The sequence below is a fragment of the Ursus americanus genome, chromosome 7 (assembly GCF_024610735.1).
Source record: "Ursus americanus isolate L20-20 chromosome 7, mUrsAme1.1.p, whole genome shotgun sequence".
In the NCBI taxonomy this organism is placed as follows: domain Eukaryota; kingdom Metazoa; phylum Chordata; class Mammalia; order Carnivora; family Ursidae; genus Ursus; species Ursus americanus.
In genome coordinates this window covers 79,721,915-79,740,042 of record NC_142133.1, presented here as the reverse complement: position 1 = coordinate 79,740,042, position 18,128 = coordinate 79,721,915, and the positions used below count along the sequence as shown (strand labels likewise).

Genomic DNA, 18,128 nt, shown 5'->3' with positions numbered 1-18,128 from the left:
GTTCTCACAATTGTTTTAAAAAAACAGTAATTTTGCCTATTGCCTCAGACCTAAGAAACCTCTTATCCTAAGGAAATAAGCAGGTATATATACCAAATGTATATATAAGGAAATTTATTGCAAAATGATAACAAAAGATTATATACAGCCTGAGGAATAAACTATATACATTCAAATGTTGGGACATTATATGGGTTCTGAAAAGCAATTTAATAAACTTGGAATGATTCTCAAAATGTTAAGTAAAAATAAAAGGTTACAAAAATTTAATATTTGGTATGTACCCAATTTTGTTTAAACACACACACACACACACACACGAGTCAGCAATAGTCTGAGTTGAAGAATAATGTGTGATTTTCCAATTTTCATCTCTATACTATCTTATAAATTTTATACAATGAATTATGTATTACTTTTTATTTTATTTTTTTAAAGATTTTATTTATTCATTTGACAGAAAGAGAGACAGCCAGCGAGAGAGGGAACACAAGCAGGGGGAGTGGGAGAGGAAGAACCAGGATCCCAGCGGAGGAGCCCGACGTGGGGCTCGATCCCAGGATGCCAGGATCACGCCCTGAGCCGAAGGCAGACGCCCAACGACTGAGCCACCCTATGTATTACTTTTTAAATCAGATAGAAAATATACAAACTAAGTTCAGTTGTCTATTAGGGTAAATAATACATCATTGGTCAAAACACAAATGAAAGAAAAAATGCATAAATATCAAATGAATTTATATGTAATATAAGAAGAGCCAGCTCCCAAAGGACAACAACAACAAAAATATGAAACACCTAATTTCACCCACTTTTCAAGTTACAGATAAACTGAAGTTTGGTTTTGCCCTATGACTCAGTCCAAAACCTCTGTTCTGCTTTGGTCTGGGTCTTGGTCTGTAAAAAACCAAAAGGCCTGATGCCTATTTCCTGGTATCCTTGAATTTCTCACTTATCTCAGTTTTATCTCCTGAGATAACCTAACCTGTCATTATTTCTGAGCAGCAAAGTAACACCAATATTACAAACAATGCGTGTCATTCATATTTATTCTTCATGATGAATATTAACTTTCAAATATATGTAGTTAAGCATTATACATTTAACTTGGAGTAAACTCACCTTATAGGATTTATATATTACTATTCTATCAGGTAAAATATAACTACATGTTTCTTACCACCAGAGTAAAATGCTGTTATAATTAATGAGTACAAAAGCTATTAGTTATTTACTTCCATTTAAGTCATGAAAAATGACCTTTTTTAATGAAAATGCTCTATTTGGGAATTCTACACATCTTGTAAGAATGAATTAAAAACAGAATAATCAGCTCTGCCATCTCAATTTCACACGCAGAAAAACTCTAAACTCACTCACAATAACAACCAAAATGAATTATACATACACAATAAAAATACATCAGAACTGTGAAGAAAAAGAAGGCATAAAAGAGAACTAGGGTATCCAAAACATGTTTTGTTTCTCGCTAATTAAACCTCAAGTCAACAGTCTTCATAAGAATGTTTAAGAAGAGAATTCCTATTGTTGTGAATCTACGGAGGGAAACAAATGTTTGCAGAAATAATCAGAAGACATCGTCAATCATTTTCAGGAGTTGAAGACAAATTCTCAAGATTTGCCTCGATAATATTCAGCTTTAACTCAATGTTGATTTTGACCACTCAGCCATCAGACATTTGACCAAAAATGTGATTTGATGGACCCCTATTTAAACACAGTCTTAGAGGACACTTTTCCAGCATTTCGTCCATGTTCTTCAGGTATGCTCTTTTCTTCACACCTGAACAGAAATCAGCCAGCTGTGCACAATGAGGCCACGGTCTAAAGCAGTGGCATTTGGGGCATGCCCAATGGTTTCTATCATTGTCTCACATGTATCATATATGAGAACAGGCTCTATTACTCCATCAGTGATTTTATTTTTTAGTACGTATTAGTAAACAATAGAAGCAAAAAGCAACAACCCTGCAAACAAGTATCCCAACAATGCCATACTCCGAAGACGGCCACACTCAGGATGCGGGGCACCCACCCCAGGAGAGCTACAGGTGTGCGCCCGTAAGCCCATGCATTCCAGATTGGAAGATCTGAAGGGTACTGATGCCTAATTTACTAAAGTGCACTTGCTCATAAACCAGCCACGTAAAGAAAGAACGGAATGTCTCCAATGACCTGAAAGGTGACCATGAAGAAATGGGCTTGAACGGAGCATTTCTGGATTATTTCAGGAAGCTTACGGGCCCCAGGATGACAAGCTCCCTCACGCTACAGCTATCCAGCAATGGAACTGACTGCCCAAATAGAGGGAGTAAGCTCTCCATCACCGAAGCGTCAGGTGGAAGCAGATGGCCCTGCATCGGAGACTTCCCAGCGACGACTGTATCCCCCATGAGCGGTGCTCAGCAGAGGCGCCTTGGCGGCCGGCGCTCACGGGTGCCTGCTCTGTGGGACATATACAGCGAGGCTCACGCAACTCACGGGGCTTGTGACGCTCCGTGCAGAACCACAGCCTGAACCCAAGCTGACTCCAGCACCTATGATCTTAACCACTGGAGTCAGTGCATGAAGCATGTTTGCTTTTTCATCGGCGACATCAGGCCCTGCCCATCCCCTCTCTCTCTGCTGTGCGAGGCCTCACACAACGCCTGGCCAGCAATCAGTATTTACTGAAGGAGTGAGCCTGCCCCGCTTTCCTTCGAGAACAGTTTCCTCAACTGCACGTTGCACAGCCTCTCTGGGAAGCCAGGAAAATTCATCGTTCAAGATTTTGTCTCTAACGTTACCTTGCGTGACCAGTTCAAACCGAAGTTACAGCTGTTTTTCCCTAGATGACTCCAGAGTGGGATGGAGCCTGCCCTGCTCTCCCACAGTAACAGAACTGTAGCTGGACATGGCTGCCCAGGTAGGCCACATTTACCAGCCCCCAGCAGCCCCTCCCAACCATCTCCTTGCTGTGATCTGTGGCCATGTGACAAAGCTCTAGCAAAAGGGATGTGAGTCACAGCAGTATGTATATGCCCTTCTGGCCCACAACTGTGACCACACAGCTCTTTCCCCCGGGACCCTCCAAGTTCCCAAAGTACGGTCGCCAGGGCAACAGCAGTAACATCACCTGTGAACTCACCACTCTTGCAAATTATCAGGCCCCATCCCAGACCCACTGAATGAGAAACCCTGTTCCTGGGGCCCAGCAGTCACTTTACTTGCACTTCAGCAAGTGCAGCAGGAGATCCTTATGCCACCCCAAGCTTAAGTACCACGGCCGTAAGGACACCAGCCTCAACCAGGATGACAGCAAGGCCCCAGGTGGAAGAACAGTGTGTTGAAAGGAGCACAGGTGTTTGTATGACCAGGTGTTGCATAACCCTCCACCAGTCTAGACCATTTGCACCAAAACTGTTACATGAGAAAAAGAAACTATCTTAAAGTCATTGGCTTGTTGTTGGGATTCTCTGTTGTGGCAGCCTTACCCACACTAATGCCAAGTCTCTCCTCTGACACTCCTGTACTATAAACATCTGTCTTTCTCTTCCTGCTACATGAGAAGCTCAAGAGGCAGAACCACTTCTTACCCATCTTCACATCCAGGACCTAATAAACCCTTGGCCTATACCTCATACTCAGTAAACCACGATACCTACTTATCCCTCTCTCTTTTTACTACCAAAATGGTGATTCCTAACACCTAAAGTGACACCATAACCAGCAACTTTCTTTTTTTTTTTTTTTTTTAGATTTTATTATTTGAGAGAGAGAGAGAGCATGCGCGTGCACAGAGGGAGAGGGAGAGGGAGAGGGAGAAGCAGACTCCACACCAAGCAGGGAGCCCGATGTGGGGCTCGATGTGGGGTTCAATCCTAGGACCCTGACATCATGACCGGAGCCGAAAGCAAAGGCTTAACCAACTAAGCCACCCAGGTGCCCCAGCAACTTTCCTTTTTTAAAAAATGTTCTAAAAGTCGGGGCACCTAGGTGGCTCAGTCAGTTAAGCGTCTGCCCTCAGCTCCGGTCATGATCTCAGGGTCTTGGGATCAAAGCCCCATTGAGCCCCTCATCAGGCTCTCTGCTCGGCAGGGAGTCTGCTTCTCCTTCTCCCCGCCCCTGCTTGTGCTCTATCTCTCTTCTCTGTCAAAAAAAAATAAATCTTAAAAAAAAATGTTCTGAAAGTACCAACATTCACTGCAGACTACAACCCTACAACAATTGACAAATTTCCATACTCATTCTCAGAGGACACCAATTTGTCAAAGGCCTGTCTTCGACATGACTACTACCTAGTCTACTTGATTCCCAGTTTCAGAGAAGGCTCTGGATTTTGGTCACGGTCCACCTTCCCGGGATAGGACTTTGAGTAATACACAACGCATTTGGCTTTCCTCTGTGCCTCGCCCTGTCGCACACTGTTTGTTGTCCAACACAGAGATGGCTAATCTTGCTAATCCGTGTCACCAACCTATGTTGGTGTGCCAAGGCTCATTGACCTACAGGGCCGTTCTTCATTTTACAAGAGATAAACCTTCAGTATCATACACTTACTTAATCTAGAATTAGGGATAAAATATGGAAATGCAGTTTAACATGTTCATTATTTTCTAGAGGCCCTTAATTTCCATAAAATTGATACAAAAAAGAAAACAATCCAAGACCAGCTTTGGGCATTATTCCAATTTATTTTGTCTTTGCTGAAATGGTCCCAGCATCCTTTTGTCTTTAATATTCTGAGGATTTTTTTTTAATCTACTCAAGTGTTGGTTACCAAAGTTACTTTATAAATTACTTTATAGTCCTATGTGGTAAACTCTGAGTCTGTGCCAAAAACCCTCTCAGAACAGCGTATTTCTCCATTAATTTATATTTCCTGTACTCTAAAAAAGAAACCACTTCAGAATGGAATCCTTCCAATCCATACTGAACATTGTAACAAATACACAGTTTGACAATATCCAAAATTCTCTTTCAATTTTGACTGGTTTATCAGAATTTCCATTCAAATCCAATGGAAGGCTGAAGCTCAATTTCATGATGTCAAATACACCAAGACTTTCTCTTACTATGTGATTTAACAATATTTTACAAGAACATAAGGAAAAGACACACTAGTCTAACACTATAGGAAAGGTACAGAAACCAGCTCATAGCAGCATTATCGTCTTAGATGAAGGACCCCTTAACTATCTCCAAAGATACTAAGGAGCAGCAAGGGAAGCTTCACCCTGCCCTCTACCTTCATCTTCTCGGCTCTCCTCAGACACCCAGTCTTCGTCATTTCTATTCTTGGTAAGCAGCTAACATGAACAGCTGTGACAGTCCTAGTATTAGGAAAGGCACGCTAAGACTCACAGTGAAGCAACTGTAGATAAAACTTAAACTCCAAAGCCTGAATAGTTATCACAAGACAAAATACTCTGGCCAAAATTCAATGTACACTCCAAAAAAAACTGAAAAACTGGTAGGGGCTTATAAAGCAATCAAGACCTTTTCAAATATTATTTTATTTTCTATTTGCTAGACTTTTTTTTTTTTTTTAATGTTACAGCCCATAAAACAGCCTGGACAACTTAGATCAATTAATCACTGTAACATGGGATCTGCAAAAAGAATGACAGTTGTGTGAGATTCCAACCTTCCCTCTTGAAAGGGATATTAACTTTCTGGGGTTTCTGGGTGGTGCAGTTCGTTGGGCATCTGACCCTTGGTTTCTGCTCAGGTTGTGGCCTCACGGTTGTGGGATCGAGCCCCACATCGGTCTCTGCACTCAGCGCGGAGCTGGCTTTGGATTCTTTCTCCCTCTCCCTGCCCCTCCCTGCTTGCTCACCCTCTCTAAAATAAATGGATAAAATCTTTGAAAAATAAAAAATAAATAAAGGGATTTAACTTTTAGGATTATTTCTAAGATCTGACCCACTCCCAAGGGAAAGAACTAGTCAGGGAAAACTTAAGTTGAAATTCTGCTGGCCAATTTAAGGATGAAATTAGCAAGTGATGAAATCTAGGAATTACTTGTTCAACTACTGCATGACAGAGTTGCCCAGCCTTCTCTAGTCCTGAGTGCCGGCTATGGCTATTATTTGGTCTATTTTTGTTCCGGGGCAATAAACTTCAGAGCAGACTGACCACTGTCCACTATAACAGAAACTGCTACCTACTTCTTAATGGCCAATAAGCTAAATCTGGCCTACACGTGCTGTTCGAGCTCAAAAAAAAGAAAACTTAAGGATGTTTTGGCCAAAATATTAAAAATCATATTTTCACAAAAATCTAGCATTCCAGCTTCCCTTGAAAAATCAGCTTTGGTAACCATCAGCAAAAGTGAGTGAGGGCTTTCCTTTTAGAGCGGGCTTGGGCTTTCCAGCTGGCCATGCTGTCCACGCCTCATAAAAGGGCTGCAACTACACTGACATTCATTTATATTCCTTGACTGGTGTCCTCTAGACATCTGAATTTGGAATTTATGTTGGCATTACTACTTCACCTAACCTGTGACCTGGTCAGCTAAACGGCACCCTCCAATAAACAAAAATTCCCAGGGTTTACTCATAAAATTAAATGCTGGTCTTGAGCAATTCTCCTTTTACACAACTAATTTCTAGAATTTCATTGCAGGTCTTTACATTTATCTTTGAAATTTAATATTGTTGAATTAAATGCATTCAATTCAATCACTATTGAGCACCTACTGGACGAGTGGTTTTGCAAAATGGCAGAGCCTTTCTCTCCATTCAGTTTTAACAAGGTAAGTATCCATCTGAAACTAATGATACACTATATGCTAACTGAATTCAAGTAAAATAAGTTAAAAAAAGAAAAAAAGATCACCTAATTATCTTTCATGTACATAGATCTACATATAATTTAGTTTCAAAAAGAAAAGGATTGGGGGGGGGCACCTGGGAGGCTCAGATAAGGTTAAGCGTCTGCCTTCAGCTCAGGTCAGGATCCCAGAGTCTTGGGATCAAGCCCTGTGTGGGGTTCCCTGTTCAGGGGGGAGTCTGCTTCTCCCTCTGCCCCTCCCCCCTTGTACTCTCACTCTCTTCCAAATAAATAAAATCTTCTTTAAAAAACTGTTTAAATAAAAAGAATTCAGAATTTGTTTGTATAAGCAGAGAGCTATTTATTTTAATATACATGTAACTAACTTAAATATATCTAAACTTATGTATTATCACTAAGTCCGCCCTTCCACAAACACCTAGTTTGGCACAGAAATCCTCTAAAAACTAAGAACGTTTCTATGGGATTATGGATTAAAACAGAAAATATGCTACATTTTTGTCCAATGCCTAGATAGGAGCAAGGCGAGCTGGTCAGAGGCCTGGGCCTTCTCAGAAGAGTGCGGTCCATCCGGCTGGCAGCTGGGGGGGTCCCCTAACTTCCCCACTCCGCGAGGACACTGGCTGCCAGAGAGGATCCAGTGTTGACACCTGCTGCTGGCCAGGCTTCCTTGGATTGGCTGGTTCCAAGCCATGGGGGAGATATCGCAAAGAAGCCCTTCTGGAAGGGCCCAACTGAAAGGGGAGAGGGCGTGGCACCAAAAGCGGCAGCCCTTTGTTCTTCATGAATACAGACAATTATGCACTCTGAAGGCTTCTTTATTCTGAATCTCTTGATAACAATGCTGATAAAGCTTCTCTTTTCAATCACCCCCAATCACCCCTTATCACCAGACACTGTAATCATATGGCTGAGAATACTGGTACCTCTCATGGTTATCTTCATTTCCTTTGAATAATCATCACAGTCCTCCAAAATTCTTCAATGCTTTACCAGTCGCCTGTTAAATAACCCTCTTGAAGAAAATAAAGTCAGCCGGAAGGGTTCTAACTGACGGATGGGCCGCACAGTCTTCAGTGAGCCGCACAATGCGGGCCCGGGACGCTCAGGGCTACACGGCTGCCAGGAGGGGCAGTAGCGACCCGCTAGAGGACACCAAGTCACGGGGGGACCTGAACCCAATTTGGCGAGCTCCTAGCCAGCTGGGCTGCAAAGACAAGGAAGCGCCTCATCCAGGGAAAGGCCACGACTGATTTCCCACCACAGTGGTCGGCCTTCTAGCCAGAGGGTGTAGGCGGCAATCACAGTGAAGCCATGAGGTGATCCCAGGGAAAAGATCCGAGTAACTGGAGCCCAACTGCCCAGGCCCTCCACCCGCTCGCTCAGAAGCTCCGCTGGTGACTCCCTCAGCCAGGACCCTCCTCCCCATGCCAGTCACCAGCTCCTCCTCCTAGCTGTTGTTCTGAAAGTCTGAAAATCACTGCACGGGACTGCAGCCACTTTCTTCTTTGTATCCGCATGTCTAGCACACTGCCTGGCACATACCGGCCGCTCAGATACGTGCTACGTGGACGGCTGAAAGCGCTCTCGTAGTCGGGCGAGCCTGAGGGATGGGCTTAGGTCTCGTACAACACTGCGTTCTCCACAAGCCCTGGAAAAGGACCTCCGTAGTCAGTGACACCCAACACTGAACGTCCGCTGTGTGCACAGTGAGCACGACCTCCTCGATGCCAACCACACCCATGGGGCAGGGCCCACTGCTGCCACATTTTATAGACCAGGCCACTGCCGCCTGCAAACCATCGGTTGATGCTAAGGCCACACAGCTCATAAGCAATGATCATTGGTGCCCGCTGTGCTCTTCCCCACAGAAGTCCCACGGACTCCAAGCACAGTCTAGGCCGTCACTGGTCCTAACCACAACGGATACAAACATGAGTACGAGGAGGCCCCTATTCTTAAGCAACTGATAGCCCAGCAGGGAGAGGTGTAAAATAAGCAAATAAAATAAAATAATTTGTTTAAAGTTGCTACAGGTGCTATCAGAGCAGGTTAAAGCAGGAGGGGGCAGGAGCCCCTGCTTGGGAGGCCAAATCACCCAGAAACCAAAGGGTTATTCTCCCACCACTGCTTCCTAGAGCTGGAAGGATACTCACATTTGAAAAGTGGCCAGAGGAAAGGGGAAAGACCCCAAGATGTGCCCATTAACTCCTGCCTAAGAAAAACACACATGCAGGGCGCCTGGGTGGCACAGCGGTTAAGCGTCTGCCTTCAGCTCAGGGTGTGATCCTGGCGTTATGGGATCGAGCCCCACATCAGGCTCTTCTGCTATGAGCCTGCTTCTTTCTCTCCCACTCCCCCTGCTTGTGTTCCCTCTCTCTCTCTGGCTATCTCTGTCAAATAAATAAATAAAATCTTTAAAAAAAAAAAGAAAAAAAAAAAAAAGAAAAACACACCTGGAGGATAGTGGGCTTTCGCTCCACAGGCAGGGAGGGGCTGGTGGGAGTGCAGAGCCAAGGAGAGAACTTGAGCAGGACGACTTCAGACAGAAGCAGCTCACTCCAAGGCAGGGAGTTAAATGAGGGAAAAAGTATTGGAGGGAGCATCAAGTGAGTGAGTCCACAGGCACTGCCAATGGCAGCAGAGCGGGATCTAAACTCCAGCTCCACCAATGCTACACACGTGGCCTTTGGCATTATACTGCTCTGGTCTGGGAATGATAAAAAAGGAGCTAGCAGCCACACTTAAGAGGTTCTAGGCCTATCCTTTGGGGGCCAATGGTTCTCAAAGGAGGCTTGCGGTAGGAATCGGGGGGAGCAGCACCTCTCACGGGGCAGGTCTCACATTCAGGAACAACCCCACATTGTGACTCCTGACACTGTCTACATGTGAGGTTATACACACAGTCACTAGAGATAAATGACAGGATTGAAGGGAGACGTGGACATCATTCAACAAAAAACTTGTCCCATTTCAGGGCCATACTGCCTAGAGTACACTATGGATTTTATTTTTCCAAATCTTGTGATCATACTGCTAACAGCACCATTATACTGCATTATATTTTAGGGGTTACCCGCTAAATGATTAAATACAAATGTTTAAGAAATACATCACATTTTTATATCCTTTCAGTCATATGGAGGCCCTTAAAAAGCTAACTCTGACGGAGGCAGGCATAGGGAGTAAGAAGGAGCCTGGTCAAAAACACAGGTTCCCCGGCCCTCATTGAGGAGGTCCTGGGTAGACACCGAGAATCTATATTTTTAACAACAATCCCAAGTGATTTTTGATACAAGCGATCTCAGGGCCGCACTTGAAAAAGCACTGCATCAGGCAGCACGGGAGCCGCGAGGAGTCTTACCCAGGGAAGTCGCTGACGAGGAGTGCATCTCTTAAAGTCTGCCGTTGGATTTGGCAGTCAGTGTTGGAGCAGAAGCCGGATTACAATGGCTGTAAGAGTGAACAGGTACTAGGAACATGGAAACAGCAAGAACCAACTATTCTTTCAAAGTGTACGACTGAGAAGAGACAGAATGATACGTGCGCTGAGGGGACTGACAAAGGGTGTTTTTGTATTCAGCAGGTAGAGAAATGAGTAATATTGTAAAATACTTATTAGTAATCACATTGTTGTGGATATTTAAATGCCCTCCAGATCCACCCTCCACTTCAACTCTGTGCCCCCAAAGCATCTATTGCCCTCTGAAGGAGATAACAGCAGGAGACGGAGGAGCGGAGGGTCGCAGGGGTATTCATCTCTCCCATCCTCCCCTCTCAAGTTCAGGGCGGGAGGCCACAGTGCCTCTGGGAGCAGCCCCCAGGGCTCCCCCTTGGGGTTCCGCTCCTTCCCTCTCCTTGTCTCTCTAGGCCTAGTGAAGCTGGTACTGGGGGACTGTACTCTTCCGTGCTGATTTCCCTACACCTGCCCTTATCTCAGTAAACAGTTCTTAGGGTCTCCTTGGTTACCTAGTTCAATCTGGCTCGCATCACAACCCTGCCTGATACATATAACACTAAGCAGAATAAATGCCAGAAGAGTATGCTTTTCCAAAATGCTTTTGTGGTTCAAATAAGAAATCAGTCACTTCAGATGGGATTCAGAAAAAGATTTATATGCAAGGTGTACTGGACGCAGAATTGGAAGAATGGACAGGATTTGGATAAGCCCCGGAAGAAGAAGGGGAGTGCCATTAGCACCGAACTGTTCTGATCGCTGGAATCCTGACTCTGTCTCTTCACACATCAGCTAGCCCCCCACCTTCTCTACACCCTACAAACCAATGCATGACTTCAGGCTTCCCCCATGTCATCCATAAAATCATTAAGTGATCACTCTTCTGAGGACTGTGTTTATAGCTTGCTTATTTTAAAGAAATCTTGTCAAGTTGCATCATGATGGAACCCCACCTGTTAACGGACTGCAGTCAAGAGCTGTGTGTGTTAGTTGTTTTGATTATTTCCCTGGAAAGTCAGCCCTGACGGACCACAGTCAACAGAGATCAGGGTCATCTGTACTTACCGAGGCAGTGCCAACACAGGGAGCCCGAAAGCAGGGGGACAAAGAACTTTTGAAGCTGTGAAGCAGCAGAAAAGCCACTTCTGACTCCAAATTCAAAACTAAATTTTAATCTTAATTTACTCACTGCGTAGGCATAGGACTGAACCTCCACCTCATATTTCCCTTCCTAAAACGGAAGTCCTAAAGATTAAAAACAGAATCCATACACACAGATGTTCTCTTGCATACACTTCACAACCTGTGGAGAGGAAAGGTCGATCACACACATATACGAGGAGCCAGGCGCTTACACAGACTGTGTGTTTTAATCTTCACAATAATCTACAAGGAAGTGTTGTTTATTATTTATTTTACAGATGAGGAGACTGTTTGGCAAACAGTTATTTGCCAAAGGGCCCGGGGCCGGCTGAGTCTGGCTGCGGACCCAGTCATGCCTTTCCCCCCGCAGTACCACCTCCTACAGATGAGGGGACAGATTCGGGGAAACCAACGTTAACTGCAATGTCCAGGGCATGTGGTTATTTCGCTTAGCTGCTTCCGGTTAAATAGAACGGTTTCAATTCTTCCTGTTGAAAACTTCTTCAAAATTTATTAGTCCATCTTCCTCCCTTAAGTTTTTATTTATATTCCCTCCAACTCGGTCCAGAAAGAATTTGGGGCAGCCTCTTCAGTTAATGAAACAAACACAGAATCATGGAATTTTAAAACTAAGCACAACACACATTTTACACAGAAGGAAACTCATTTATGTAAAGTGACATATCTAAAATTAGTTAACTGACAGGGCCTAAAATACAGACTCAAGATTCCTAGTTCCATATGCCTTCCTTATTAAAAGGAATCTTCCACAGCAGATTGTCTCAGTATTTTCTGGGTTCTCGTGATGAAGACTGATGCTCATTATGGGTGTAAAAGTAGACAGGACAGACAAATGAGTTAAATATTTATGTCCTAAACCTAAAGCATTCAAATGGCAGCTTTAAAATAAAATTAATCCTTGATTTGCTTGTTTTGTTGTTATTCACCTTCTTCCCCCTAAAAGTCATATTCTGAAAAAGGCCCAAAACTGAAAACTTCACTTATTTCTTCATCTGTAAAATGGGGTTTGTTGTAGCACAGAACTGTAGGAGGATTAAATAAGCTAATGTTCCAAACTACTCATTTCCCAAACATATTACTTCACTTCGTTGGATGCCTACATCATACAAAATGTCAATCAACAAACTGACCCAAAGGAACCAGGATTTAGAAGCCTCCATCCACACTTCCTTCTCTCTTAGAGACACACACGGTTTTCCCTATTCCAACCATTACCACCAGCACTTCAGTGCTTGGGAAGTTCTTTACCTCCATTCTCTCCCCCCAAAATACACTGGCAACCCAGATCTACAACAGTTATCAACCAAAATTATTTGCCACATGTTAAGACTATAAATTAAAATTGACCTTTCACTCAAATGGTTAATACCATGACACCTATACCATATATATATATATATATATATATATATATATATATATATATATGACTAAAATATGTCAGACCTTGGATCTCATCTGACTTCACAAGGTATTGTGAGGCTCAATTAAATCCTACAAAGTGGTGAAAGAGGTCTGTAAGCTGTAAGGTGTTACCCACCATAATTATTACCTGACTTTGCAGGATTAGCCACAACAGGTCATCCTCCTTCCCCCACCCATCTTTTTCTCCCTCCTCCAAACCTTTCAAAATATCCTGAGTCTCCCTCTTGCCCTCTCTCCCCACCCAAACTGTTCCATCCATCATCTCTAAAATGATGACCCTGTCCCCAAACAGGACTTTTTGATGAGGCCAACTGGCTGCCAAGAATACCAACCCGGATACCCCGTCGCTGGGGGAATTCACTCCAGTTTCATAGTATAACCGCATCATGGGAAATAAGGACAGAAAATGGTAAAAGGGAAAGAAGGAAAGAATTAAGCGGAGGAGGAAGAGGACGGCAGAGCAGCCTCGGTCGGGTAACTCAGAGAGTTATTAGGTCAATCAAATGTATGAGTACATACGATATGATGAGATTTTTAAAAACCCACTCTAAAAAATAGGTTGATCTGGGACATGTAATTATTCTCACTTTGGGGTCTTTTAAAAATTCACCACACCAGCAGCTAATAAAGAACACAATTATATTCAATGACATCTGATGGCTTCTCCACTGCACGTTTGGCCCTTGTCTTGGCCCAGCTCCCCCTCAGTCCAAATCCTCCTCAAAACCCGCTGTCCATCTACCCCTACATGATGACCACCCTAGAAATAAAGTCACCTGGAATGCAAGGCCTAGAAAGGGGAAATATGAGATGCTTAAAGCATCATTTACCCTCACTCTATACTGGAGTTAATATATATATATTTTTAATTGAAGGCATACTGAACAAATACTAAGGTCACTCTGCAATTCTCAGTTAGGATTAACCAACCCAGGAGTCTAAGGCAAGATCTTCTGCTCCTTTTCCTTGCCTGGCCTTACTGCAAAACATTGCTCCTTTCTCTCACTCTCTCTCTCTCTCTCTCTTTTTTTTTTTAAGATTTTATTTATTTGACAGAGAGAGAGACAGCCAGCGAGAGAGGGAACACAAGCAGGAGGAGTGGGAGAGGAAGAAGTAGGCTCCTAGCAGAGCAGGGAGCCCCATGCAGGGCTTGATCCCAGGACCCCGAGATCACACCCTGAGCCTAAGGCAGACGCCTAACGACTGAGCCATCCAGGCACCCTTGCTCCTTTCTCTCTTAACTTATACCCTGCAATACACATTCGTATATTCCACAAAGACCAGTATTTTCTCTCATTTCATAAATTCTATGTTCACTCTTGTCCAAGAGTTAAACTATTTCTCTGGCCCTAAGGTACTTTTCTTCCTCTGACATTCAACAACTGCTTTTGTAATTTCCTAAATTTTCGAAACACTGTTAAGTAGCACATACCAAATTAACATACTAACAAGTTATATTTTTACACTTTTCATTTCCTGATTTGTCTTTTTCCTGTTGAATCACACTATTTGATTACAAGTAATTCTTAACGCTTCCTCTCAACTTGGACTCAATTATTTACATGCTACAAAAATTAATTTCTATTTTGATCAATTTTAAAGTAATGATTAAATGCTCTTTATCCATCCAATTTACAACATGAGTTTTGAGTTCTTGCAAGAGTTTTCTCTGCAAAAAAGTCAATTTTTCAGTGCTTCAAAGAAACAGTTTATTATCACTATAAAAAGTTAAGGCGTATGTGGTAATTAATCCAAATTTTTAAGATTTGTTTGGAGAAGGGGAAACAACTCAAAATACAAACAGCTGCAAAAACTCAGAGCAGTCCCAAGAGAATGAAGGTTGTCCAAGATACCAAATCAAGACCTACAGATAATGAAGAAGTCAAAATTTCAAGTACTGTCACCTTCCCTTGAGATTCCTGTTTATGTCAGTACTGAGAAGAACTTGCTCTGGATTGCTGAGATGTTTACATAAGTTCACTAATATTAAATCACTTTAAAAAGTTACAAGCATTATATAAATTAAAAGGTATTAGCATAGCAAAAAAAAAATTCATCATGGCGGACAGAGAGAGAAAGAATACACCTGTTCCCTAAAATTAATGAAAAGTCATATGGTGACAGATGGTAACTACACTTATCTGGTGAGCCCTGTGTAATGTACAGAATTGTCCAATCACTGTGTTGTACACGTGAAACTAATATAACACTCTATGTCAACTATATTTCAACTAAAAAGAAAAAGTCTGAGGCCTATCTCCCTTGTTCCTCATCATCAAAAAAATTTTTAAACAGATACCTACCCTGCATTTGCTGATATCCTGGAAACAACCTACTTTAAGTCAGGGGTGTAATACACTATACTGTAGTTCAGTTTGGAAAAGTGAGAATCCTCCACAGGGCTGAGAAAATTAAAAAAAAAAAAAATCCTACGTTCTGATCAGTTTTTTAATAAACAGAAGAGACTACCTTCTTAGAGTACATGATTAATTTCACTACTGGTACTTTATTAGTACAATATGCATTCTAACTGTTGCTCAAGATTTATAGGGGATAGGTATTTTACCATGAATCAAAAATTATGACTGAAATAGAAGTAAGGGATTCAGATCCAAACAGAAAGTAGAATTTTTTTACATACTCAGGCACACTTCAGTCTTTAAAAAAACAAAAAACAAAAAGCCAGTAAAGCACAAAGCAAGTTAATGTCATAATGTCAGGCACAAGAGCGGTTTCCCATCTTGCTGCTATGAAACCTGGCCTGGACACAGAGGAAGCCTGCCTTATAAATGAAATCTATGATGACATCAAATGACAGCAACACTCAAGAAAAGGACAGTGAACCAGGATCCCTTGTAAAGTGCAAACACTTCTAGATCGAGCACACCTGAAATAATTTTAAGCAAAAATTCAGTTAATTACCTCTAGCCTGGGGCTAGAGCAATTATCTATCTCCACCGCCTCCTTCCCCAGCAACTACCCTAAATGTCACTCGGAGAAAATACTTCCAAACTTTTTCTGAATAAAAATGGCGCTGCTTTTCCCATCACAATACTGTTTATTTCTCAACAATCCTTAGGCCTTTCACACTCAACTGGCCTCATCTAAATACCTCGCCTTCCCTAAACAGTGTCCTATGTTTTTTTGAGGGGTGGGAGAAAGGGGTAAGGCGTCTTCTTCCAACTACAAGGTTGCAACTTTCTAAGCTAGAAACCCTGGGATTATTATCTCACTTTGACTTTTCTTCCTAACCTCTGCCTTCCCCGCAAACTGTTTCCTCTCTGTTCAAAAAGCCATACTTCAATGCAAACTGTCCCACAGTGCAGGTCGTAGCGTCCTAAGCTGGCCTCCCCACGCCACGCTCGCGTGTCTAGTGCACTCTCCACTGAGGTACATCCATCCTGCTTCCCCGTGGGGCATTCGGTGCCACGCGCGCAGGGCACAGACACTGGGCTTCCCCAAAGCACAGCCTTTCTACACCGTCTATACCCGTACCCACACGCACTGCAAGTGGCTTCGGGACTCCGGATCGCCGAGTGCCTGGCGCACGCACGACCCGGGTCGGGGATCTGCCGTGGCGGGCAGCAGGGCCAGGCATGCACGCGCGCACGTCGGTGCCCGGAGCCCCCCCGGGTTGCACGGGCACGGCCGGGATGGGGGCTGGGTGGGCACGCCGGGGAGCGGCGGCTGGCGGAGATGGCTCGCGGACAATAACAGGCGGGTCGCCCTCTCCCCTCAAGGGGCGGCCCTCGCCGCAGCCGGTGCCCCGAGTCCCGGCTCCCGCGCGGATGGCACACGGCCGGAGAGGGGGCGGCGAGGGCGCGACGCCAGCAGGGCCGCCTCGGGTACCTGGTCGATGGGCAGCTGCACGGCGTTGCTGAGGGGCTGCAGCAGGGTGGAGCCCGTGGTGCTGGTGGTGGCCATGGCCGGCCTGGCGCTCCGCCCGCCGCGCTCCGGCCGCCCGCGCCGCTCGCCCGCGCGCCGTGCCGGGCGACGCCGAGGATGGGGATGCAGCCGGCGCGCCTGCCCCCTGGCCGCCCGCGGTGTGAGCGGCGCGGGGCGGGGCCAGGGAGGGGCCGGGGGCGGTGACCAGCTCGGCCCTCCCCCGGTGCCCCCGCCCTCGCCCGCGCGCCTCCGCCCGCGCCCGCGCCCGCGCCCCCGGCCGCCCGCGACCGCGACCGCCCCGCCCCCTGACTTCCAGCAGCTTCCAGCGCCCCCTCCCCACCTCGCGCGCCCTCGCGCCAGACAGCCCTGACGCCCAATCGCGGCGCGGCGCCTCGACGCCCGCAGCCAATCAGAGGGCACTGGTCGCGCCGCGCCCCACCCCTATCTCAGGCCTCGGCAAGGGGCCGAGGGGGCGCCGTGCTGCGGCAAGGGCCGGTCGGCGGGCGTCCCTGTGCGGTGCGGGTGTGGGGATTTCGCCCTGTCACCCCTTTCTTCGTCCTTCCCGACAGTCGGCAGACAGCCACCCTTCTCTAGGAGGAACCCTGGACAACAAAGGGGAACGGGGTGGCCGCCAGACAAAGGGGCGACATCTGGGTCGCCGTCGAGCCAGCACTTGGGGGAAGCTGGGGACAAAGCCGGGAAGCTGGGAGGAGGAGGGCCACAAACCAAAAACGTGCCCTGGACAAGATGTCCCTTTGTCTTCTGTGGAAAGCCCAAACTTGAAGCCAGTCCCAGTCGTGTGTGCCTCTCAGTCGCTCCCAAGTCCCCAAGGCCCTCCAGGGGTGAGAGACCCGTTGCAGCTGGACCCGGGGCGGGAGACCGTTCTCACCTGAACCAATCTTGGTGGCCAGCTGACGACACGCCTGACTCCGAAGGAACGGGCGTCTGAGCATCACCCCACAGACACCTGCTCCCCCAGTCCCCACTGGTGTGCTGTTTCCACACACCTTTGCTAGGCCTGCTGGTCAGTGTGTGATGGGATGTCTGATCTATTTGCCCAGACTTCATAAAAGTGAACCATGTGAGTTCCTTGAAAATGCAAGTGTCAACTTTTGTTTAGGAGACTTCCAAAGGATTCCTAGAGAATATCAGGAAAGCACAAAATGCAATGATTTAAGCGTCTGAATATTTTGGTAGAACAGCTAGTGGTTAATGAGAGTTCAACCACAGGTTAAATACAGCTTTGAATGCTTTAGAGGTATCAATGTCCACAACAAACCATGGCACGTAAGTACTATTAGGACCCTCAAATCGAGTTGGGTCACACACAAGTTCAGTAAGTTCCCAAAAGAGCACAGCTAATAAAGAGCAGAGAAAGGATTGAGATCCAAGTAATCTACTT

General features: G+C 45.2%; 1 protein-coding gene across 3 annotated transcripts in view; it reads right to left on the bottom strand.

Moving 5' to 3' along the window:
* Positions 1 to 16,881, bottom strand: part of MBOAT2 (membrane bound glycerophospholipid O-acyltransferase 2) — a 122,312-nt gene extending 105,431 nt beyond the window's left edge. Inside the window, exon 1 of one of the 3 annotated variants that reach the window (XM_045775961.2) lies at positions 16,691 to 16,881. Coding sequence is in view for 2 of the 3 variants with exons in the window: in XM_087863875.1 (XP_087720001.1) it covers positions 16,691 to 16,765 (75 nt within the window). In the remaining variant the exon portion in view is untranslated. The remainder of the gene's footprint in view (positions 1 to 16,690) is intronic. The other 2 variants (XM_087863875.1, XM_045775959.2) reach the window with 2 other exon arrangements.
* Between the last annotated feature and the right edge of the window lie 1,247 nt (positions 16,882 to 18,128).